At 44.3% G+C, this 26,357-nt stretch overlaps 1 protein-coding gene across 2 annotated transcripts in view; it reads right to left on the reverse strand.

Moving 5' to 3' along the window:
* Positions 1-184: 184 nt before the first annotated feature.
* LOC129838841 (proline-rich transmembrane protein 4-like) overlaps positions 185-26,357 on the reverse strand; it is a 49,148-nt gene continuing 22,975 nt past the window's right edge. For both annotated transcript variants that reach the window (XM_055906060.1, XM_055906059.1), the window contains exon 3: positions 185-3,128. In XM_055906060.1, coding sequence (XP_055762035.1) covers positions 1,066-3,128 — 2,063 coding nt within the window. In that variant the 3' untranslated portion in view covers positions 185-1,065. The remainder of the gene's footprint in view (positions 3,129-26,357) is intronic.

A 26,357-nucleotide genomic window follows, 5' to 3' on the forward strand; every position in this document is an offset into this window, starting at 1 on the left:
ACAAATTGTCTACCTTCCTTAAAAAGCTGGAGATCAAGCTATGAAGGAAAAATACTGGTGTTTTGGGGCAGGTACAGCCAACTGGTGCAAAAATAATATTGCCTTGTCAAAAATATCCCCAAATGTAACGATAGAAGATACATTATACATGACCTGAAACTTGGTGAAAACAAAACATACACACTTAAATGTTGACATTTCTCTTTATTTAATCATGTTTTGAGTAAAGTTTTTTTAAACATTAATAAAATATTAAGCGGCTCATATAAAATGTACTGTGTGTCAGTCAGAAGTTAAAGCACAATAGTATCGGCGCTATCCTACCAGTATAGTTCACTGCTGCTCCACTACAATGTTGCTGTTAGTTCAAATCAAGCTTTCCTTTATTGGATGGATCTTAAAGCACATCTCTAACATGTCTAATTCTTGATGTAGAGGCTCACAAACAATATATTTTACTGAATTGAAACAACTGCATTGAATTACAATCTTACTCTATGAAAATGTAAAGTACATTTGTTTTATAAGTCCCGTGTAGCTCAGTTGGTAGAGCATGGTGCTTGCAACACCAGGGTTTGATTCCCACGGGGGACCAGTATGGAGAAGAAGAAAAAGTATGCACTCACAATCTGGATAAGAGTATGCTAAAATGTTAAAATAAGATTTCAGTAGTTGTTTATTAAGTGCTTATTTCAATCACAGTGTTATTTATTTGAATGCAAAACGTTTTGTACAAATCTATTTTGCTTTCCTGTTCCCCTCTTGAAATGTACAGGAAAACGCAACTTTTATTAACGTATCAAACTTCATCATCCAATAGCAAATGTGAAAAAAATGTCACAAATTTCTCCTTGGCATGTGGCATTCTGTGCCACTTAAAAGACTCTTGTCAACATTCTCAAACAATCCTTCAGTTCATTTACTCAAACATTTGGCACTATTTTACCTTTCTTGACAATGAAGGCTAGCTTGTTGCTCCTTACAGATTGTGACGCCATCTTGAATCCTTCTTCACAACACCTTATTTCAGTCCAGTCCTCAGTCTTTAGCCCTTAACTGCCCTGCCTACAGGTCAATTGTCTCACTGCAGATGCTCATCGCATCAATCTGTCTGCAGACATTGATGAACTCCTCTTGTACGGACCGGTTGGCTTCAGACTCTAGGTCAAGACTCTCCTGTGAGGTTGACCCCAGTGTGCGATAATGTCTCTGCATGTGTGAGCCCTGGTGACTGGAGGCTGTAATGCGGCTTGAGCTAACGCCTAGGGATGGGGGTTGGGCGTGCCCCTCTGGGCTGGAACAGAGGACCAGAGAGGACCCCCCTAGTGAGGGTCTGTACAGGGAGCAGGAGGAGGAACTTCCCCTCCAGCGTTCTGGGGAAGAGCAGCTGGAGTTGGAGGACAGGGAGGGAGATGGTGGAGCACCCAGGATGGTGTCGCCCGCCATAGGTTGGTTTGGTATAGGGGTTGGGGGCGGAGGGACCATCTCCACGCAGGAGGTCGTCCGGTACAGGCCTGGGTCGGCTGAGAGGGTCTCTCGAAGCACCTGGCCACCATTGGGCAGGGTGGACGTTGAGTAGGGGATGTTGAGTGACAGGTCACTGCAGCAAAAGGGTATGGACGGTCTGAAGAGGCTTATGGGAAAGAGGTCCTCGCTGAAGAGTGCCTCGTCAATACTACGGCGCAGGTTGATGGGCGATGGCGGCCGCAGGTCAGCCGTGGAGTCGCTGGTGAAGGAGGAACCCCCGGACACCTCTCCACCACCCCTGTCCTCGGGCTTGCTGGAGCCAGGCAGATCCAAATTCAGGTCCAGGTCTCTGTAAGCCAAGGCCCGGTTGCTGTGGTACAGGAGGTCCAGGCCGTTCAAGCTGCTGCCTAGCCTTTCATCCACCAGCGTGTAGAGGGGCAGGCATTCTGTCTCCCCGTGCCCAATGTCGCAGATGGCCAGCTTCTGCTGGCTCAGGGTCCACTGGTAGGTTCCCGGCATAATGGGCGACTTGATCGCCAGCAGCTCCGTCCAGCAGCTTCCAGGCTGGGGAAGGTGGTCAGAGCAGTAGATTGGCTGGGCCACCACCAGGGCTAGGGTGAGACAAACTCCGGCCTCACAAACCCTACAGCTGAGCTGGAAGGTCCACCAAGGCCAGGGGCGGAACACATCTGCTCCTCCGGCGAGCCCCAGCGAGTGGAGCATGGCGTACAGCTGCAGCCCGGCGCATGCCAGGCAGAACAGAGCCGAAAGGCACACTGTCGCAGCCGCACGGTCCCAGTCCCTGCTCTCTGCGAATGGACAGCGGTTGTATCGCTCAGCTGGCGTGGGCGAGGTGTTATTGAGGTGGTAAATATGCTTTGAGTCCGCCCGTACGTAGCAGAAGAACACAAAATAGGCGACCGATAGAAAAGAAACCAGCGCCACAAACGCTCCCCGGGAGATGAGCAGGATGAAGAGGCAGAAGGGCACCCTCCTTTGGTAGAGCCTCAGCAGTGCGATGGGACCGAAAGCTGCTGCGAAGTGCAGCAACACCAGACAGGCCAGGAAACAGGGTCTCTGGAAGGCTGAGTAGGATAGCTGCATCCTGGAGCGCATGGAGAGGAGCAGGAAGACCAGGCCGAAGGCTGCAGTCAGGCAGGGGAATGGGGCTTCGTAGAGCAGCAGGGAGGCCTCGGTGGAGGGCAGCCGGTCCTGGTGGCCGTAGGCATCGTAGAGGAGGGAGAAAGCCCTGGTACACCCTGCAGCCAGGAGGAAGACGCTGACCAGAGCGAAGTAGCCACAGCCGGAAGGGCAGCGCAGGGGCAGGCACAGCAGGTTGAGTGCCGAGGCCAGGGTCACCATGGCGAAGATGGAGCCAAGACCGTACACGTGTGCATCCCAGGCTAACCCCCAGGCGGCCATGGCGCTGTTCCAATCAGAGTGCAGGGATATGAACATGGGCCGGGCCAGAATCAGGAAGGGGTTATTTGATTGGTTAGCGGGGGGGGTGTTGGCGGTGGGGAGGACGTCAGAGGTGGTAGGCGGCGCCCAGGTGTCGGAGATGTTGCAGATTCCCGAACGTTCCTGATTGCAGTCTGGGAGGTAGGTTGCTTCACTGCCCGTTGGGTCAGACAGCCAGTCTTCAGGATCAGGAAGGTTACCTGAAAAAAACATTGGGAAAATATAGAATTTCAATTTCGATTACGTAAAAAATTTGGTCGCTTCCTAAAAAAACAATTTGTCATGAGGTTTGACATGTGAAATCCACCTGTGGCCATCTGACCGTCCAAAATATAGATCAATACCATATGCAGCAGCGTCTATACAGCGCAATGCTGCACAGCCACATCCGTCCTCACGATGCTGTTTTCTGATAACAGCATAGTCATACAATTTACCAGCAGAGGGCAACACCCAAGAGATTCCATCCTAAACAGGCACACATGAGAATACACAACGTTTACTCAACATTCGAGCCTAGACACCAATGGGCTGAGGGCCAAGTCTGCGAAAGCATGTATAAAAGGCAGAAGCTGTAAGGAGGCAACTTCCAACCGGACTGGGCCTAGAAAGGGGGGAGGAGAAAAGGGCAGATCAGTGGGTCCTGAAGACCACAGAGCTGGTTCCTTCTTTCTATGACATTAACAGCCAGTGAACATCTGTTGTTTCCATACAAACATGGCTGACGATGATTGTATTATAAATGTTATATAGGGCACCGTGGGAGGAAATGGCTGTTTGTGGCTTGGTTTGGGACAGACTGAGAGTGTCCCTTTTTAAATTTTCCATGCGTGTATGTATGAACTCTGGCTTGGCTGCAAGACTCATCTGCACTGTTAAACGTATATGTTTATAAAGGCTACTGGTAAGATCAATGCATGGAAGATGACTTGGATGTGTACCTAGTAGTCATTACACACAAACAAATGCATCACGGATGGGCACCAGCGACGGTTTCCCTCGCACGGTTTTAGGCTCTTCCTTTTCAAAGCGAGCTTTACAGACTTCGCCAGCCAACATCTTACATGACGTCCCTAATAGCCATTAGCCAAAGCATTATCCTCAATCAATGCCACTTCAGTAAAACAGATCAGCTAGGACATCAAACAGACCAGTGGGTACCCATTTATTTCCATGCTGCTCCTCACTCCTCCTATAGAAGAGGTGAAAACAGAGAGAAACAGGCCGAATTACATCTTGTATCCAGACACAGACACACAGCCTCATCAGTCATTCAAGCCCAGCCCTATCAGATATCATCTACAGGAGGTTGGTGGCACCTTAATTGGGGAGGACGGGCTCGTGGTAATGGCTGGAGCAGAATTAATGGAATGGTATCATTCCGTTCGCTCCGTTCCAGACATTATTATTATGAGCCGTCCTCCCCCAAGCTCCTTATTGGGCTACAGAGACGGGGACAAACGAGCAGGATATCCCGGTATACAGGGAGGTACTAGCAGTTTATTTGTAGGCTGCTGGATGTAGAGTACCTTGTGACTGTGAAACGTCTGTCTGTGATAGTGGTGTGAAGTGGACTGTGTGGGTTGGATTTGAGTAAAATAAGGATGCGTTTGAATATTGTATAATACAACCCAGACATTTGTCAAATGGTCCCAAAATGTGGTCTTTATGGTACTAAAATGCAGTTTGGATGATAAAGTGGTCAGGTGGTACATTGATTGCATGTTGGTATACAACCTCGATTTATGTACAAACTTCTGTGCCACAAAACTAAGTCATGTATTTATACATTTAAGTTGTCCCTTTTCTCTTGTGATATATGAAACCCTAGCTCCTCTGATTGTGTTGTGAGGTAGCTGTCTGTTACCCCACCCCGTCTCAGTCCCAGACCCGTAATGGACTGTTTTGTTTGTGACGTCTCTTTTATACTGGTCCTGTTTCCTCCCTCGAAGACCACTCTTTTTTTCTCTTTCTCTGACACACACGCTCTCTCTTCCTCTCATAACCTCTACCCCATATTTTTGTGTGTCTCTCTCTTCCTCCTGCCTTGCCCCTTCTCTCTCTCTCACTCTCTCCCTGTCTAAATACATTGCCTGGCAAACACTGGCTCAATTGAGCTCTAATGTGAATAGCTTTGGGTATGGTGTGCGTGCATGTGGCCCTGCAACCATATTGTGGATGCTGAAACACAAAACCCAGTGCCTTTTTCTCTCTGTTTAATGCAAGAGTGCTTCCTGTTAACATGGTGTGTTGTAGAAAGGTTGTCATTAAGACTGTATTCTCCACTTCCCATCAGCTTCGCTGGTCCCTCTCATTAGCCGACCAAAGAAACCTCTCCACTCTAATCAGGAAGGCCAACCCACAACACTGACTCCTGAACATTTCTATCAAAGACTGACTCGAGTGGCTGATCCTTTTAAAGAGGGGCTTTAACATAAACCTCGGCGCTGTTCTGCAGAGTACTGATTGTTTTCTTTTGGCACTCGTTTAGTCTTCATTCCGTGCTCAGCCACCGACTCCCGAGATTCGGTGCGAGTTGATGACGAAACCGTCAAGCTCAGGGAAATATGAACCTGAGTGAGCGATTTGTCTCGCGGCACGACATCACCATTTATATTTTACCTCTGACAGACGGTTACGAGACGGGCGACCGTGGCTTTAATCATGGCGCTAATGCGGTGAAATACTGACTGACAATGTTTTAAGAGGCTTTGTTTTTCCCTGATGCAGGGTTTTTTAATTAGGCCCGCTGAATCTTTAATGGGCAGAAATGAAAAGCGGTTAAAGCGGTTCCACCGTGCATCGTTCCATGATGTTTCTCTATCTCTCTCTAGCCCCCTGTAGGATATAGTATAGCCTAGCACAACATGGCTATTGATAAATTCCCTTTAAGTTTTGCACAGTTGCACATTTAATGAGTGTCCGTTCAGCTGAATATATAGCAGACTCTGCAGTTACAACAGTCTTGTACACGTCTAAAATCCACTGAGGTGAATCAGCACACTAACAGCTCTGACACAGTTTATTACTCAACTAATCTGGAGGGTGAACTGAACAATACATTGTATTTGTTCTGCCAGGGTTAGAATTACACTGGCTGCCAGGGGTTCTGGGCACTCCCATAACAAATCACTGCCCCTCCCCAAAAGCAATAACATGGCACCCCCATAGAATATTAGTGTTGGTTCAGCACACTATTTTTCAGCCACCTGTATGAGTCAGTAACTCATTGGAACCATCCCTGATGATGACACCTACAGACAGTAGTTCAATTGTAATAATGTTATGATAAGAGGTGGTGCCTGATATGTTGCTTATCTGTCACTAAAAGATTCCTTTTGAAGATGGCTATTACTACAGGAGAGACGAGAAGCAGTGTCGTAACAATAATGATGTAATATTGTCATACCAGACACCCTGCCTGCACAGTGGGAGATGTGGGCGGGGTAAAACACAAACAGGAAGCGCCAGGCGAGGCAACTGCCACTGATAAGTGCGGTCATGTTGTGACAGGCCAGTCGCTTGTTCCGCCCGTTTGTTTACTTTCCTGGGCGATGCCGTAGCTGCCCCGCGGGCACAGTGGAAAACGTGACTGGCGTTTCTGGACTAGAGCCAAGGGTTCCTGCCTGTCTCGCTCGGGTCAAATAATCGCCCATCGGAGCGTCCAGCAAGTCAGCCAGTCCGCCGGCCTGGATATTTTTATAGATCATTAGAAAATAGAGAAAAATAAGGAAATTCCAACTCATCAGGTGCAGGACAGAAGGAACGTATTCAAGAAAAAGATGACCTGACGATGATCCAACCCGGATCAAAGTGTTGTATTTTTTGTAAGTCTGATTAAATTGCCATTGAAACATACCCGAGTTGCGAACATACTGTAAGGTTCCCATAGTTCAATAGAAGTTGAGAGATTAGTATCAGACAAACTTTTACTATTTTAATGTTTCCATGGTGATATATGTCTCCTACCTCAGCAGTTATGCCTTAAAGGCCCAATGCATCTGTTTTTATCTCAATATCAAATCATTTCTGGGCAACAATTAAGTACCTTATTGTTATTTTTTTCAATTAAAATTGTAAAAAAATAAACAAATTGCTTCTTAGAAAATACATATTTCTCAAGCAAGAATTTTGCTAGGACTATAGTAGTGGTCTGAGTGAGGGGCCTAAGCTTTATGGGAGGGATATGGAACCTCAAAACTAGCTGTTATTGGCAGAGAGGTTTAAAACTCTCTTTGTTATTGGTCTATGGGCGGCAGATAGCCTCAAGGTTAGTGTTGGGCCAGTAACAGAGCCGACAAGGAGAAAAGTCTGTCGCTGTGCCCTTGAGCAAGGTACTAATTGCTTCAGGAGCACTGGCTGTGACCCTGGCCGTGACCCCACTCTCTGTGGGTGTCTCAGGGAGAGTTGGGATATGCAAGAAACACATTTCCATTGTACACTTGTGTGTAACAGGACAAATATACGCACCCCCAAATGATTATTAACTATTGCCTGTCGCCAGGCAGTCCAAAACTACATCCCCACTGAGCAGGCAGAAATCGCAGCCGGTCTTGTCAAACAAAGCTCTTACGTTAATACGGCATTATCAGCATTTTCACAATTTCACACTATTATTCCAACCTCATAGTGTGGAAATACAGGTAACTGACAAAATAATGGAACCACCAACATAAAGTGTCATAATAGGGCGTTGGGCCACCACGAGGCACCTGAACACCTTCAATGTGCCTTGGCAAGTTGGCATAGATTCTACAAGTGTCTGGAACTCTATAGGAGAGACACCATTCTTCCACGAGAAATTCCATCATTCGGTGTTTTGTTGATGGTGGTGGAAAACACTGTCTCAGGTGCCGCTCCAGAATCTCCCATAAATGTTCCGTTGGTTGAGATCTGGTGACTGAGACGGCCATGGCATATGGTTTACATGGTTTTCATGCTCATCAAACCATTCAGTGACCTGTGGATGGGGGCTCCACTCCCATCAGGATAGACATGATTCACCATAGGTTGAAGGTGATCACTCAGAATGGCTGTGTATTCATTGACAGTTACCTTGCCCTCAAAGGGATCGAGTGGACCTAAACCATGCTAGGAAAATGCACCTCACAGAGCCACCAGAACCTTCATTTACTCAAGGGTTTCCATTATTTTGACAGTTACCTGTATATATAAAACACAGGGAAATCACGTTTTTGACAGCACTGGGCCTTTAATACTCTTAATATTCCCCCCTTTTATTGATTTTCATCACATCAACTGATAGGTAAATAAGAACATCAGTGGTCATGAAGGAAATAGGAGGAAAGGAACCAGTTGAAGACTCTTTGGTCCAGGATCCCAGTGTAAACCTTGACACCTGACTGCAGAACTCAACTCCCACCGACATCCTCCCCTCCATCTTTCTAATTGGTCTCCTGTTGTCCCCGCGTCAGGAAAATCCAAGGCTTCATTTAGCTTTCATCTGTTTTCCTTCACTTTCAATTTCACTGTCCTCAGAAAGGCAATTCAGCCGGAACGAGTGTTGGAGCAGCTGTCGTGCACATTGAAGAGGAGAGAATTGTATTTTGTGGCAAAATGGGTTGAGTGGAAAGATCTGATATGTTCTAAAAACTCCTTTACATCAACAGACCCTGGCCTGCTACAGTCCTACATAGGAACATGTTATGGACTAATTTGATAATTGTTAGGATATTTGATTTGCATGATAAGGAGGCAGATTCTCTGGAAGAGTTCAAATTCTCTCTCTCACACACACAAGCCTCTGTGGTGACACGTCATCTGCAGTAGCACATTTAACTAGTCTATTTTTAGTATTCGGCTGAATAGATCGGCTATTTCTGGGCAGTAATGTGGGTTACATCTGCTGCGGAGAAGTGGGTTTCAAATGAACTTCTTAATTAACACATGATGAATCATTACTGACCAACCACCAGACGTTTCTACTTCCTCCCTACCTGGGATGTTCTTCTGAAAAGGGTTGCTGCTAATCAAACAGAGAGAGGAGAGAGAGGAGAAGAGAGAGGAGAGAGAGGAGAGGAGAGAGAGAGAGAGGAGAGAGAGAGCAGAAAAGAGAGAGGAGAGGAGAGAGAGAGGTCCTTAGCTAGACTCCGGCTGGTAATTGTTCAACAACACGGTTCCAACCAACAGTCACCTCCCTTTGGAGGCAATTAGAGACTGTAGGAAGGGCTGAGGGAAATGTTTCTGCCTGGCTGCTATGACTCTCAGACAGATTACAGCAAGTTTGACAGATTGTAACAGTAATAGGCTGCTTTGCTCTTCAAACTGACAGTGTGTTGAGCTAGATCGGGAAAGTAAGTAAGCGAGGAGTGATTGGAGGGCTTGTGATGTATTCAAGTGTGTGTGTGTGTGTGTGTGTGTGTGTGTGTGTGTGTGTGTGTGTGTGTGTGTGTGTGTTTCTAAGGGTGTGTGCGTACGTATCTTTGTGTGTCCAGTATCTTATTTGTGTTTGTGTGATGTTAAGTGCGATCCAGTTACCTGTAATCAGTGGCTTTAATGTTGTCGTCGTAATGACTCCTGGTGGTGTTTGTATTTATTATGGATCCCCATTAGTTCCTGCCGAGGCAGCGGCTACCCTTCCTGGGGTTTATTATGGATCCCCATTAGTTCCTGTCAAGGCAGCAGCTACCATTCCTGGGGTTTATTATGGATCCCCATTAGTTCCTGTCAAGGCAGCAGCTACCCTTCCTGGGGTTTATTATGGATCCCCATTAGTTCCTGTCAAGGCAGCAGCTACCATTCCTGGGGTTTATTATGGATCCCCATTAGTTCCTGTCAAGGCAGCAGCTACCCTTCCTGGGGTTTATTATGGATCCCCATTAGTTCCTGTCAAGGCAGCAGCTACTCTTCCTGGGGTTTATTATGGATCCCCATTAGTTCCTGCCAAGGCAGCAGCTACTCTTCCTGGGGTTTATTATGGATCCCCAGTAGTTCCTGCCAAGGCAGCAGCTACTCTTCCTGGGGTTTATTATGGATCCCCATTAGTTCCTGCCAAGGCAGCAGCTACTCTTCCTGGGGTTTATTATGGATCCCCAGTAGTTCCTGCCAAGGCAGCAGCTACTCTTCCTGGGGTTTATTATGGATCCCCATTAGTTCCTGCTGAGACAGGGGTTTATTTATCCTGGGGTTTATTATGGATCCCCAGTAGTTCCTGCCAAGGCAGCAGCTACTCTACCTGGGGTTTATTATGGATCCCCAGTAGTTCCTGCCAAGGCAGCAGCTACTCTTCCTGGGGTCCAGCAAAATTAAGGCAGTTATACACTTTTAAAAACATTACAATACATTCATAGCAGATTTCACAACACACTAAGTGTGTGCCCTCAGGCCCCTACTTCACTAAGGTGTATTTTATTTATTTTTATCCGTTTTTTTATATGATTCTACTGCTGGCATTAGTTACCTGATGTGGAAAAGAGTTCCATGTAGTCATGGCTCCATGTAATACTGTGCGCCTCCCATAGTCTGTTCTGGACTTGGGGACTGTAAAGAGACCTGTGGTGTCATGCCTTGTGCATAGATGTCTGAGCTGTGTGCTAGTGGTTTGAACAGACAGCTCTGTGTTTTCATCATGTCAATACCTCTAACAAATACAAGTAGGGATAAAGTCTATCCTCCACTTTGAGCCAGGAGAGATTGACATGCATATTATTAATGTTTGCTCTCTGTGTACATCCAAGGGCCAGCCGTGCTGCCCTGTTCTGAGCCAATTGTAATTTTCCTAAGTCCCTCTGTGGCACCTGACCACACAACTGAACAGTAGTCCAGGTCGACCAAACTGGGGACTGTAGGACCTGCCTTTTTGATAGTGTTGTTAAGAAAGCAGAGCAGCGCTTTATTATGGACTGACTTCTCCCCATCTTAGCTACTGTTGTATCAATATGTTTTAACCATGACAGTATACAATCCGGGATTACTCCAAGCAGTTTAGTCACCTCAACTTGCTCAATTTCCACATGATTTATTACAATATTTAGTTGAGGTTTAGGGTTTAGTGAATGATTTGTCCCAAATACAATGCTTTTAGTTTTTGAAATATAAAGGACTAACTCATTCCTGTGGTGTCCTCTCTACAGGATCCACCCCATCTTCATCCCCATCGTGCCGCTCCTCATCAGGCACCACTGAGGAGATAGAGTTACGCAATTCAAACTCTGAGACAATAGAAAACAACATACTTTAGGGTACAGTACTGCACATGACTTAAATCACGACCGCTCTGAGATCGTTAGAGCAACACAGATTACGGGAATACTCTGTAATCTGCAGGTCGCCGAGAGAAAATGACAGTTTAATCCTGAACTGGCGTGTCTTGGAAGGCAGTTGAGAGATGGGCATGGCAGAATGGGAGGAAGATTTCATAACCCAGATATGTCAAATGCATCCTTCTCTCATCCGTTTAGCCGTAGCCAGCCATCCGTGGTCCAGTAGCCGGGCCTGTGTAGTCTAATCACATTGACTTCTTCCTCTCTGTGTGCGTGTGTGTGTGTGTGTGTGTGTGTGTGTGTGTGTGCCTGTGTGTGTGTGCGTGTGTGTGTGGATATGCATCCTGACCTGTTACAGCCTGACATCAACGTCTCTGCCACATCATCCATCTTACAGATGTAACAAGGGCAAAACAACGGCAGACAATTTCCATTTATCTCAAGTCAAAGCACTCATACAGAACAGACAGAACAGACTGAACAGAACAGAGACTGCCTTATTCTAAAGCCATCTCTCTCATTCTCTCTCACGCACTCGCTCCCTCTCTCCTCTCTCTTCTCTCCTTTCGATGCATCTTAAGCACTTATCTAGTATCAGCGTACCACAACTCAAACTCTTAATTCTTAATCTATCGCCAGTCCACCATTCCAAACCTCTTGGCCTAAAGGTCCATTCCCTGACAGACTTGGGTCTAAAGCAGAGCTCACCCATTCCCTGACAGACTGGGGTCTAAAGCAGAGCCCACCCATTCCCTGACAGACTGGGGTCTAAAGCAGAGCCCACCCATTCCCTGACAGACTGGGGTCTAAAGCAGAGCTCACCCATTCCCTGACAGACTGGGGTCTAAAGCAGAGCCCACCCATTCCCTGACAGACTGGGGTCTAAAGCAGAGCCCACCCATTCCCTGCAGAGCCCACCCATTCCCTGACAGACTGGGGTCTAAAGCAGAGCCCACCCATCCCCTGACAGACTGGGGTCTAAAGCAGAGCCCACCCATTCCCTGCAGAGCCCACCCATTCCCTGACAGACTGGGGTCTAAAGCAGAGCTCACCCATTCCCTGACAGACTGGGGTCTAAAGCAGAGCCCACCCATTCCCTGCCAGACTGGGGTCTAAAGCAGAGCTCACCCATTCCCTGACAGACTGGGGTCTAAAGCAGAGCCCACCCATTCCCTGACAGACTGGGGTCTAAAGCAGAGCTCACCCATTCCCTGACAGACTGGGGTCTAAAGCAGAGCCCACCCATTCCCTGCCAGACTGGGGTCTAAAGCAGAGCTCACCCATTCCCTGACAGACTGGGGTCTAAAGCAGAGCTCACCCATTCCCTGACAGACTGGGGTCTAAAGCAGAGTCCACCCATTCCCTAACAGACTGGGGTCTAAAGCAGAGTCCACCCATTCCCTAACAGACTGGGGTCTAAAGCAGAGTCCACCCATCACTGCATCACTCTGTTGACCTCTGCACAGCTGGATCCATACCTTGGCCAAATGAGAGGCTGAATTATGAGGAGTGCAGATGTGGTGACACACACACACTGGTATACACAGAGAGACACAGGGCATGTATACACACATGGCATCAATACACACACTGGCATACACAGAGAGACACACACGTGCTGGGTAGAGAGCTCTTGGTTCAGAAGCTGACAGCTCTTATGCCTGTCAGGAGAGTATTATCTGCAACCCTCAGCAGGCTGATACAACCTCAGTTAACTATTCAACCCTACACTACTGTCTCACTATAGTTGATACAACCTCAGTTAACTATTCAACCCTACACTACTGTCTCACTATAGTTGATACAACCTCAGTTAACTATTCAACCCTACGCTACTGTCTCACTATAGTTGATACAACCTCAGTTAACTATTCAACCCTACACTACTGTCCCACTATAGTTGATACAACCTCAGTTAACTATTCAACCCTACACTACTGTCTCATTATAGTTGATACAACCTCAGTTAACTCTATTCAACTCTACACTACTGTCTCACTATAGTTGATACAACCTCAGTTAACTATTCAACTCTACACTACTGTCTCATTATAGTTGATACAACCTCAGTTAACTCTATTCAACCCTACACTACTGTCTCACTATAGTTGATACAACCTCAGTTAACTCTATTCAACCCTACACTACTGTCCCACTATAGTTGATACAACCTCAGTTAACTATTCAACCCTACACTACTGTCCCACTATAGTTGATACAACCTCAGTTAACTATTCAACCCTACACTACTGTCCCACTATAGTTGATACAACCTCAGTTAACTCTATTCAACCCTACACTACTGTCTCACTATAGTTGATACAACCTCAGTTAACTCTATTCAACCCTACACTACTGTCTCACTATAGTTGATACAACCTCAGTTAACTATTCAACCCTACGCTACTGTCTCACTATAGTTGATACAACCTCAGTTAACTATTCAACCCTACACTACTGTCCCACTATAGTTGATACAACCTCAGTTAACTATTCAACCCTACACTACTGTCTCATTATAGTTGATACAACCTCAGTTAACTCTATTCAACTCTACACTACTGTCTCACTATAGTTGATACAACCTCAGTTAACTATTCAACTCTACACTACTGTCTCATTATAGTTGATACAACCTCAGTTAACTCTATTCAACCCTACACTACTGTCTCACTATAGTTGATACAACCTCAGTTAACTCTATTCAACCCTACACTACTGTCCCACTATAGTTGATACAACCTCAGTTAACTATTCAACCCTACACTACTGTCCCACTATAGTTGATACAACCTCAGTTAACTATTCAACCCTACACTACTGTCCCACTATAGTTGATACAACCTCAGTTAACTCTATTCAACCCTACACTACTGTCTCACTATAGTTGATACAACCTCAGTTAACTCTATTCAACCCTACACTACTGTCTCACTATAGTTGATAAAACCTCAGTTAACTCTATTCAACCCTACACTACTGTCTCACTATAGTTGATACAACCTTAGTTAACTCTATTCAACTCTACACTACTGTCCCACTATAGTTGATAAAACCTCAGTTAACTCTATTCAACCCTACACTACTGTCCCACTATAGTTGATACAACCTCAGTTAACTCTATTCAACCCTACACTACTGTCTCACTATAGTTGATACAACCTCAGTTAACTCTATTCAACCCTACACTACTGTCTCACTATAGTTGATAAAACCTCAGTTAACTCTATTCAACCCTACACTACTGTCCCACTATAGTTGATACAAAAAAAACTTGAAAAACTCCAAGAGGAGATGGAATACACAGCACCCATTATCGCGTCTTCATTCCCTCTACATTGAGTGACCAGATAATCCAAGTTTATCATGCTAATCCCATGAGTGGCCATCTTGGAGTTAAGACGTATCGAAGACTACAAGAGGTGGTTTACTGGCCGGGCATGTGGGTTGATACCTGGAAGTTTGTACAGCAGTGTGAAGTCTGACAGAAATACAAACCAAACATTGGCAGACCTGCTGGAAAAATGCAGCAGACCGTGGTGAACCATCCAAATGAAATGTTGGGAATTGACCTCATGGGACCTTTTCCTCCCAGCCGGGGGACCCGGAATAAATTGTTATTGGTGGTAGTGGATTACTACACACACTGGGTGGAGTTGTTTCCACTCCGCAAAGCCACTGCATCAGCCATTGCTCTAATTCTGCGACGGGAGGTCTTTACCAGATTCGGAATTCCAGACCAAATCCTCTCTGACCGAGGTCCGCAGTTCATATCAGGAATATACAAAGAGCTTTGTACCTACTGGGGTGTAATTGCCAAGCTGACCACAGCCTACCATCCTCAGACCAACCTGACCGAGAGGGTAAACCGTACCCTGAAGGGGATGATTGCTTCATTCGTGGGGGATCAGCACACTAGGTGGGATCAGCATCTCCCTGAATTTCGCTTTGCACTGAACTCTGCCGTGCAGGAGACTTCTGGGGTCACTCCCGCCGAACTCCACCTGGGAAGACCACTGAAAGGTCCGATGGACAGAGTCTTGCAAAGTTCCAATGTTTCACCTGACTGCCCAGCGTTTGATGCCGTACAACACCAAACACCATAAATACCGCTACAATACCACCTCAGTTAACTCTATTCAACCCTACACTACTGTCTCACTATAGTTGATACAACCTCAATTAACCTCTAACACCTCACAAACCCGGATCCGGGAGCACCCCCATCAGTAGAAAAGCTACTAGCATAGCCTAGCATAGCGTCACAAGTAAATACTAGCATCTAAATATCATTAAATCACAAGTCCAAGACACCAGATGAAAGATACACATCTTGTGAATCCAGACATCATTTCTGATTTTTAAAATGTTTTACAGGGAAGACACAATATGTAAATCTATTAGCTAACCACGTTAGCAAAAGACACCACTTTTTTTACTCCGACAGTTTTTTACTCCATCAGTAGCTATCACAAATTCGACTAAATAAAGATATAAATAGCCACTAACCAAGAAACAAATTCATCAGATGACAGTCTGATAACATATTTATTGTATAGCATATGTTTTGTTAGAAATATTTGCATATTTCAGGTATAAATCATAGTTTACCATTGCAGCCACCATCACAACTCGACTGGAATAACTACAGAGAGCAACGTGTATTACCTAATTACTCATCATAAAACATTTCTTAAAAATACACAGCGTACAGCAATTGAAAGACACAGATCTTGTGAATCCAGACAATATTTCAGATTTTCTAAGTGTTTTACAGCGAACACACAATATAGCGTTATATTAGCATACCACAATAGCAAACATCCCAACCGCATTGATTCAAGCCAAACATAGCGAATACGTATAAACCACCAAAAGATATTAATTTTTTCACTAACCTTCTCAGAATTCTTCAGATGACAGTCCTATAACATCATATTACACAATGCATATAGAGTTTGTTCGAAAATGTGCATATTTAGCGGCACAAATCGTGGTTATACAATGAGAAAAGTAGCAAAGCTGCCCAGAAAATGGCAGGAGAAATCTTTGAAGAGGCACCTATTCTAATCAGTAACTATTCCAAAACTTGACAAAAAAAATACAGGTTGGACAGCAATTGAAAGACAAATTAGTTCTTAATGCAATCGCTGGGTTACATTTGTAAAATTAACGTTACTTCAAGCATACAGCGTGCGCTAAAGCGAGACCGCACCATAATTCATGGCGGAATTATTATCTGACATTTGTCAACATAAGTACGAATTAACAGCATAAAGACTGCTTACTATTAGCTGAGCTTCCATCAGAATCTTGGGCAAGGTGTCCTTTCTCCAGAACAATCGTCTTTGGGTTGAAAGATGTCCTCTTGTCCGGTCGAAATAGCCGCTAATGTTAGCCGCCAACTGGAGTGGTGTCCAACTCGTGAAAGCGCATGGCAAAGAAATCCCAGAAAATCACACTAAACTGCTGTAAACTGCTAAGTCGGTTTAAATTAACTACCTTATGATGTCTTTAACACCTATAACGAATAAAAACATGACCGGAGATATAGAACTACTAAAACGAAAGCGTTTGCAGGACGCCATTGTGATGTCTTCATGCGTCAAGCGCACCGTTGAAAAGGACGGTACTTCCGTTCCACGGTCTATATATAGGGCCCAGATTGCGCAATCCACTCCATTCAAATTCTCCCCGCTTACTGACATCTAGAGGAAGACGTATGCAGTGCATGTAGCCCGATGGCTTACATTGGGACTTATAAACTGACCCCAGAACAGGGACCTCGATTTCTGAAATCTCACTCCCTGACAGGAAAAGTGCTGCAGAATGAGTTCTGTTTCACTCAGAGAAATAATTCAAATGGTTTTAGAAACTAGAGAGTGTTTTCTATCCAATAGTAATAATAATATGAATATTGTACGAGCAAGATTTGAGTACGAGGCAGCTTAATTTGAGAACGATATTTTACAAAGTTGAAATGGCGCCCCCATAGGCTCAAGAAGTTTTAACTATTCAACCCTACACTACTGTCTCACTATAGTTGATACAACCTCAGTTAACTATTCAACCCTACACTACTGTCTCACTATAGTTGATACAACCTCAGTTAACTATTCAACCCTACACTACTGTCCCACTATAGTTGATACAACCTCAGTTAACTATTCAACCCTACACTACTGTCCCACTATAGTTGATACAACCTCAGTTAACTCTATTCAACCCTACACTACTGTCTCACTATAGTTGATACAACCTCAGTTAACTCTATTCAACCCTACACTACTGTCTCACTATAGTTGATACAACATCAGTTAACTATTCAACCCTACACTACTGTCTCACTATAGTTGATACAACCTCTGTTAACTATTCAACCCTACACTACTGTCTCACTATAGTTGATACAAACTCAGTTAACTCTATTCAACCCTACACTACTGTCCCACTAGTTGATACAACCTCAGTTAACTCTATTCAACCCTACACTACTGTCTCACTATAGTTGATACAACCTCTGTTAACTCTATTCAACCCTACACTACTGTCCCACTATAGTTGATACAACCTCAGTTAACTATTCAACCCTACACTACTGTCCCACTATAGTTGATACAACCTCTGTTAACTCTATTCAACCCTACACTACTGTCTCACTATAGTTGATACAACCTCAGTTAACTCTATTCAACCCTACACTACTGTCTCACTATAGTTGATAAAACCTCAGTTAACTCTATTCAACCCTACACTACTGTCTCACTATAGTTGATACAACCTTAGTTAACTCTATTCAACTCTACACTACTGTCCCACTATAGTTGATAAAACCTCAGTTAACTCTATTCAACCCTACACTACTGTCCCACTATAGTTGATACAACCTCAGTTAACTCTATTCAACCCTACACTACTGTCTCACTATAGTTGATACAACCTCAGTTAACTCTATTCAACCCTACACTACTGTCTCACTATAGTTGATAAAACCTCAGTTAACTCTATTCAACCCTACACTACTGTCCCACTATAGTTGATACAAAAAAAACTTGAAAAACTCCAAGAGGAGATGGAATACACAGCACCCATTATCGCGTCTTCATTCCCTCTACATTGAGTGACCAGATAATCCAAGTTTATCATGCTAATCCCATGAGTGGCCATCTTGGAGTTAAGACGTATCGAAGACTACAAGAGGTGGTTTACTGGCCGGGCATGTGGGTTGATACCTGGAAGTTTGTACAGCAGTGTGAAGTCTGACAGAAATACAAACCAAACATTGGCAGACCTGCTGGAAAAATGCAGCAGACCGTGGTGAACCATCCAAATGAAATGTTGGGAATTGACCTCATGGGACCTTTTCCTCCCAGCCGGGGGACCCGGAATAAATTGTTATTGGTGGTAGTGGATTACTACACACACTGGGTGGAGTTGTTTCCACTCCGCAAAGCCACTGCATCAGCCATTGCTCTAATTCTGCGACGGGAGGTCTTTACCAGATTCGGAATTCCAGACCAAATCCTCTCTGACCGAGGTCCGCAGTTCATATCAGGAATATACAAAGAGCTTTGTACCTACTGGGGTGTAATTGCCAAGCTGACCACAGCCTACCATCCTCAGACCAACCTGACCGAGAGGGTAAACCGTACCCTGAAGGGGATGATTGCTTCATTCGTGGGGGATCAGCACACTAGGTGGGATCAGCATCTCCCTGAATTTCGCTTTGCACTGAACTCTGCCGTGCAGGAGACTTCTGGGGTCACTCCCGCCGAACTCCACCTGGGAAGACCACTGAAAGGTCCGATGGACAGAGTCTTGCAAAGTTCCAATGTTTCACCTGACTGCCCAGCGTTTGATGCCGTACAACACCAAACACCATAAATACCGCTACAATACCACCTCAGTTAACTCTATTCAACCCTACACTACTGTCTCACTATAGTTGATACAACCTCAATTAACCTCTAACACCTCACAAACCCGGATCCGGGAGCACCCCCATCAGTAGAAAAGCTACTAGCATAGCCTAGCATAGCGTCACAAGTAAATACTAGCATCTAAATATCATTAAATCACAAGTCCAAGACACCAGATGAAAGATACACATCTTGTGAATCCAGACATCATTTCTGATTTTTAAAATGTTTTACAGGGAAGACACAATATGTAAATCTATTAGCTAACCACGTTAGCAAAAGACACCACTTTTTTTACTCCGACAGTTTTTTACTCCATCAGTAGCTATCACAAATTCGACTAAATAAAGATATAAATAGCCACTAACCAAGAAACAAATTCATCAGATGACAGTCTGATAACATATTTATTGTATAGCATATGTTTTGTTAGAAATATTTGCATATTTCAGGTATAAATCATAGTTTACCATTGCAGCCACCATCACAACTCGACTGGAATAACTACAGAGAGCAACGTGTATTACCTAATTACTCATCATAAAACATTTCTTAAAAATACACAGCGTACAGCAATTGAAAGACACAGATCTTGTGAATCCAGACAATATTTCAGATTTTCTAAGTGTTTTACAGCGAACACACAATATAGCGTTATATTAGCATACCACAATAGCAAACATCCCAACCGCATTGATTCAAGCCAAACATAGCGAATACGTATAAACCACCAAAAGATATTAATTTTTTCACTAACCTTCTCAGAATTCTTCAGATGACAGTCCTATAACATCATATTACACAATGCATATAGAGTTTGTTCGAAAATGTGCATATTTAGCGGCACAAATCGTGGTTATACAATGAGAAAAGTAGCAAAGCTGCCCAGAAAATGGCAGGAGAAATCTTTGAAGAGGCACCTATTCTAATCAGTAACTATTCCAAAACTTGACAAAAAAAATACAGGTTGGACAGCAATTGAAAGACAAATTAGTTCTTAATGCAATCGCTGGGTTACATTTGTAAAATTAACGTTACTTCAAGCATACAGCGTGCGCTAAAGCGAGACCGCACCATAATTCATGGCGGAATTATTATCTGACATTTGTCAACATAAGTACGAATTAACAGCATAAAGACTGCTTACTATTAGCTGAGCTTCCATCAGAATCTTGGGCAAGGTGTCCTTTCTCCAGAACAATCGTCTTTGGGTTGAAAGATGTCCTCTTGTCCGGTCGAAATAGCCGCTAATGTTAGCCGCCAACTGGAGTGGTGTCCAACTCGTGAAAGCGCATGGCAAAGAAATCCCAGAAAATCACACTAAACTGCTGTAAACTGCTAAGTCGGTTTAAATTAACTACCTTATGATGTCTTTAACACCTATAACGAATAAAAACATGACCGGAGATATAGAACTACTAAAACGAAAGCGTTTGCAGGACGCCATTGTGATGTCTTCATGCGTCAAGCGCACCGTTGAAAAGGACGGTACTTCCGTTCCACGGTCTATATATAGGGCCCAGATTGCGCAATCCACTCCATTCAAATTCTCCCCGCTTACTGACATCTAGAGGAAGACGTATGCAGTGCATGTAGCCCGATGGCTTACATTGGGACTTATAAACTGACCCCAGAACAGGGACCTCGATTTCTGAAATCTCACTCCCTGACAGGAAAAGTGCTGCAGAATGAGTTCTGTTTCACTCAGAGAAATAATTCAAATGGTTTTAGAAACTAGAGAGTGTTTTCTATCCAATAGTAATAATAATATGAATATTGTACGAGCAAGATTTGAGTACGAGGCAGCTTAATTTGAGAACGATATTTTACAAAGTTGAAATGGCGCCCCCATAGGCTCAAGAAGTTTTAACTATTCAACCCTACACTACTGTCTCACTATAGTTGATACAACCTCAGTTAACTATTCAACCCTACACTACTGTCTCACTATAGTTGATACAACCTCAGTTAACTATTCAACCCTACACTACTGTCCCACTATAGTTGATACAACCTCAGTTAACTATTCAACCCTACACTACTGTCCCACTATAGTTGATACAACCTCAGTTAACTCTATTCAACCCTACACTACTGTCTCACTATAGTTGATACAACCTCAGTTAACTCTATTCAACCCTACACTACTGTCTCACTATAGTTGATACAACATCAGTTAACTATTCAACCCTACACTACTGTCTCACTATAGTTGATACAACCTCAGTTAACTCTATTCAACCCTACACTACTGTCTCACTATAGTTGATACAACCTCTGTTAACTCTATTCAACCCTACACTACTGTCCCACTATAGTTGATACAACCTCAGTTAACTATTCAACCCTACACTACTGTCCCACTATAGTTGATACAACCTCTGTTAACTCTATTCAACCCTACACTACTGTCTCACTATAGTTGATACAACCTCTGTTAACTCTATTCAACTCTACACTACTGTCCCACTATAGTTGATACAACCTCAGTTAACTATTCAACCCTACACTACTGTCCCACTATAGTTGATACAACCTCTGTTAACTCTATTCAACCCTACACTACTGTCTCACTATAGTTGATACAACCTCTGTTAACTCTATTCAACCCTACACTACTGTCTCACTATAGTTGATACAACCTCAGTTAACTATTCAACCCTACACTACTGTCTTACTATGGTTGATACAACCTCAGTTAACTATTCAACCCTACACTACTGTCTCACTATAGTTGATACAACCTCAGTTAACTATTCAACCCTACACTACTGTCTCACTATAGTTGATACAACCTCAGTTAACTATTCAACCCTACACTACTGTCTCACTATAGTTGATACAACCTCAGTTAACTATTCAACCCTACACTACTGTCTCACTATAGTTGATACAACCTCAGTTAACTATTCAACCCTACACTACTGTCTCACTATGGTTGATACAACCTCAGTTAACTATTCAACCCTACACTACTGTCTCACTATAGTTGATACAACCTCAGTTAACTATTCAACCCTACACTACTGTCTCACTATAGTTGATACAACCTCAGTTAACTATTCAACCCTACACTACTGTCTCACTATAGTTGATACAACCTCAGTTAACTATTCAACCCTACACTACTGTCTCATTATAGTTGATACAACCTCAGTTAACTCTATTCAACCCTACACTACTGTCTCACTATAGTTGATACAACCTCTGTTAACTATTCAACCCTACACTACTGTCTCACTATAGTTGATACAACCTCAGTTAACTCTATTCAACCCTACACTACTGTCCCACTAGTTGATACAACCTCAGTTAACTCTATTCAATCTTGCACTACTGTCTCACTATAGTTGATACAACCTCAGTTAACTCTATTCAACCCTACACTACTGTCCCATTATAGTTGATACAACCTCAGTTAACTCTATTCAACCCTACACTACTGTCTCACAATAGTTGATACAACCTCAGTTAACTCTATTCAACCCTACACTACTGTCCCACTATGGTTGATACAACCTCAGTTAACTCTATTCAACCCTGCACTGCTGTAACTTATCATCAAGACCGGTATGATTCACATGTTGTTATGGTAAGATAGTATGGAGTGTATTGTTGACATTGTGTAATCACTAAGTTCACACAGAGTGCTCGATCACTGCACTGTTTTTGGTGTGCAGGTCTAAGAGTGTTCCTCTTGCGTTAGTGGTAATTAGCATGAGTAACGAGCTCTGCACAAAGCGAGAGGGGGACAGTTAACGAGAGGCTGGTACTCCCACTACACACAAGTGCACATCCTTAGGATTGGCAGAGTTCTGTGCTTACTCCCAAACCCCCAGGGTGCGAAGAAGGGAATGCACACACAATATTTTCTCTCTCTTTCTCTCTCTCTCTTTCTCTTTCTCTCTCTCTCTTTCTCTCCTGCACCAGAACACAGAGAGGAGCAGGGATATTAGAACTGTACTCACACTGCTGATACCATTTTATCTGGTCATCACAAAGTTACATAAACCACTATATTAGCACCTCACATGGAAGATACTGGTGATCAGCTAATGTTGGGGATAATGAGAGAAAGATGGGGAGAGAGGTGGGGTGGTGGTGTTGAGGGCTGTTATCATTTTATCCTGATGAATATATATCACACTGTGCCTACGTTCTTATAAGCATAGCTTGTTGTATCCATATCATTTCCTGCTTAGTTATTACCTTTATCTGAACTGATCTGTTCTTACGTTGATTGCCTCTAGGTTCTAATGTCCATCTGTCTGTTAGCAGTGCTAAGGTTTATCCCTCTCTCCACTCTTAGAGGACATTTCTAATGTGCGTGTGTATAATGAGTGGCAGGATTATTTATAGATCTTGTTTGTGTACCCTCTTGACTTGGTTTTCTCTCGCTCTGTGTGCGTGTGTGTGTCAAAGTTCATATTTTTAGGTGTGATTCGCCACAGCTCCAGTATTAAAAGGATCTGGCTCAGTTTCTCTGCGTTGCATGGTTGGATACACAACCATACACGGAGACGGAGACGGAGACTGAGACGGAGAGATACACTACTCAAAAAAATAAAGGGAACACTTAAACAACACAATGTAACTCCAAGTCAATCACACTTCTGTGAAATCAAACTGTCCACTTAGGAAGCAACACTGATTGACAATACATTTCACATGCTGTTGTGCAAATGGAATAGACAAAAGGTGGAAATTATACGCAATTAGCAAGATACCCCCAATAAAGGAGTGGTTCTGCAGGTGGTGACCACAGACCACTTCTCAGTTCCTATGCTTCCTGGCTGATGTTTTGGTCACTTTTGAATGCTGGCGGTGCTTTCACTCTAGTGGTAGCATGAGACGGAGTCTACAACCCACACAAGTGGCTCAGGTAGTGCAGCTCATCCAGGATGGCACATCAATGCGAGCTGTGGCAAGAAGGTTTGCTGTGTCTGTCAGTGTAGTGTCCAGAGCATGGAGGCGCTACCAGGAGACAGGCCAGTACATCAGGAGACGTGGAGGAGGCCGTAGGAGGGCAACAACCCAGCAGCAGGACCGCTACCTCCGCCTTTGTGCAAGGAGGAGCACTGCCAGAGCCCTGCAAAATGACCTCCAGCAGGCCACAAATGTGCATGTGTCTGCTCAAACGGTCAGACACAGACTCCATGAGGGTGGTATGAGGGCCCGACGTCCACAGGTGGGGGTTGTCCTTGCAGCCCAACACCGTGCAGGACGTTTGGCATTTGCCAGAGAACACCAAGATTGGCAAATTCGCCACTGGCGCCCTGTGCTCTTCACAGATGAAAGCAGGTTCACACTGAGCACATGTGACAGACGTGACAGAGTCTGGAGACGCCGTGGAGAACGTTCTGCTCCTGCAACATCCTCCAGCATGACCGGTTTGGCGGTGGGTCAGTCATGGTGTGGGGTGGCATTTCTTTGGGGGGCCGCACAGTCCTCCATGTGCTCGCCAGAGGTAGCCTGACTGCCATTAGGTACCGAGATGAGATCCTCATACCCCTTGTGAGACCATATGCTGGTGCGGTTGGCCCTGGGTTCCTCCTAATGCAAGACAATGCTAGACCTCATGTGGCTGGAGTGTGTCAGCAGTTCCTGCAAGAGGAAGGCATTGATGCTATGGACTGGCCCGCCCGTTCCCCAGACCTGAATCCAATTGAGCACATCTGGGACATCATGTCTCGCTCCATCCACCAACGCCACGTTGGACCACAGACTGTTCAGGAGTTGGCGGATGCTTTAGTCCAGGTCTGGGAGGAGATCCCTCAGGAGACCATCCGCCACCTCATCAGGAGCATGCCCAGGCGTTGTAGGGAGGTCATACAGGCACGTGGAGGCCACACACACTACTAATTCTCATTTTGAATTGTTTTAAGGACATTACATCAAAGTTGGATCAGCTTTTAGTGTGGTTTTCCACTTTAATTATGAGTGTGACTCCAAATCCAGACCTCCATGGGTTGATAAATTTGATTTCCATTGATAATTTTTGTGTGATTTTGTTGTCAGCACATTCAACTATGTAAAGAAAAAAGTATTTAATAATTTTTTGAATTTCATTCATTCAGATCTAGGATGTGTTATTTTAGTGTTCCCTTTATTTTTTTGAGCAGTGTATATAAAGAGAGAGATATATATATATATATAAAGAGAGAGAGAAATAAAGAGAGAGAGAGAAATAAAGTGAGAGAAATAAAGAGAGAGAGAGAGAAATAAAGAGAGAGAGAAATAAAGAGAGAGAGAGAAATAAAGAGAGAGAGAGAGAGAGAGAGAGAGAGAGAGAGAAAAAGAGAGAGAAAAAAAGAGAGAGAAATAAAGAGAGAGAAATAAAGAGAGAGAGAGAGACAGGCCGTGAGAAACCCTAGAGACTTCCACAGAGGAATGTTTCATCAGATCTCTGACACCATGCCCAGACGAGACACGCGCGTCCGCCATTGTGCACAAATAGATTTTGTCGCCCTACACCAAACGAGATCACGACACGCAGGTTGAAATGTCAAAATATATTAATTTGGGGACAGGTCGGAAAGCATTAAACATTTATGTCAATTTAGCTAGCTTGCCGTTGTTAGCTAATTTGTCCTATTTAGCTAGCTTGCTGTTGCTAGCTAATTTGTCCTGGGATATAAACGTTGAGTTGTTATTTTACCTGAAATGCACAAGATCCTCTACTCCGACAATTAATCCACACATAAAATGATCAACCGAATTGTTTCTAGTCATCTCTCCTCCTTCCAGGCTTTTTCTTCTTTGGACTTTATGTGGTGACTGGCATCTAAACTTTCATAGAATTATCACGACTGACCAACCGACCTCAGTTTTTCTTTCAATCCCCCACGTGGGTATTACCAATGAGGAGATGGCACGTGGGTATTACCAATGAGGAGATGGCACGTGGGTATTACCAATGAGGAGACGGCACGTAGGTATTACCAATGAGGAGATGGCACGTGGGTATCTGCTTCTATAAACCAATGAGGAGATGGGAGAGGCAGGACTTGCACCGCGTTCAGCGTCACAAATAGAACTGACTTCTATTTTAGAGCTTGGCAAACGCAGATGCTTGCGAGCGAGCAGTGTGGGTGCAATGATTGAATAACATGTATGTGTACATTTATTTTGCAACGCTCGCACACGCGACACGAGCGGTGTGGTCAGCATGTGAGACTTCACCCTCCAAGGTGCATGATGTCAGGCAGTCCAATTGACCCTTTGCTAAGCCCTGCCTCAACTTTTGGGGCAACCAATCGCAGCACTCCAATGGATAGCAACTGTCGTT

Source organism: Salvelinus fontinalis, chromosome 39 (assembly GCF_029448725.1).
Source record: "Salvelinus fontinalis isolate EN_2023a chromosome 39, ASM2944872v1, whole genome shotgun sequence".
Lineage (NCBI taxonomy): Eukaryota > Metazoa > Chordata > Actinopteri > Salmoniformes > Salmonidae > Salvelinus > Salvelinus fontinalis.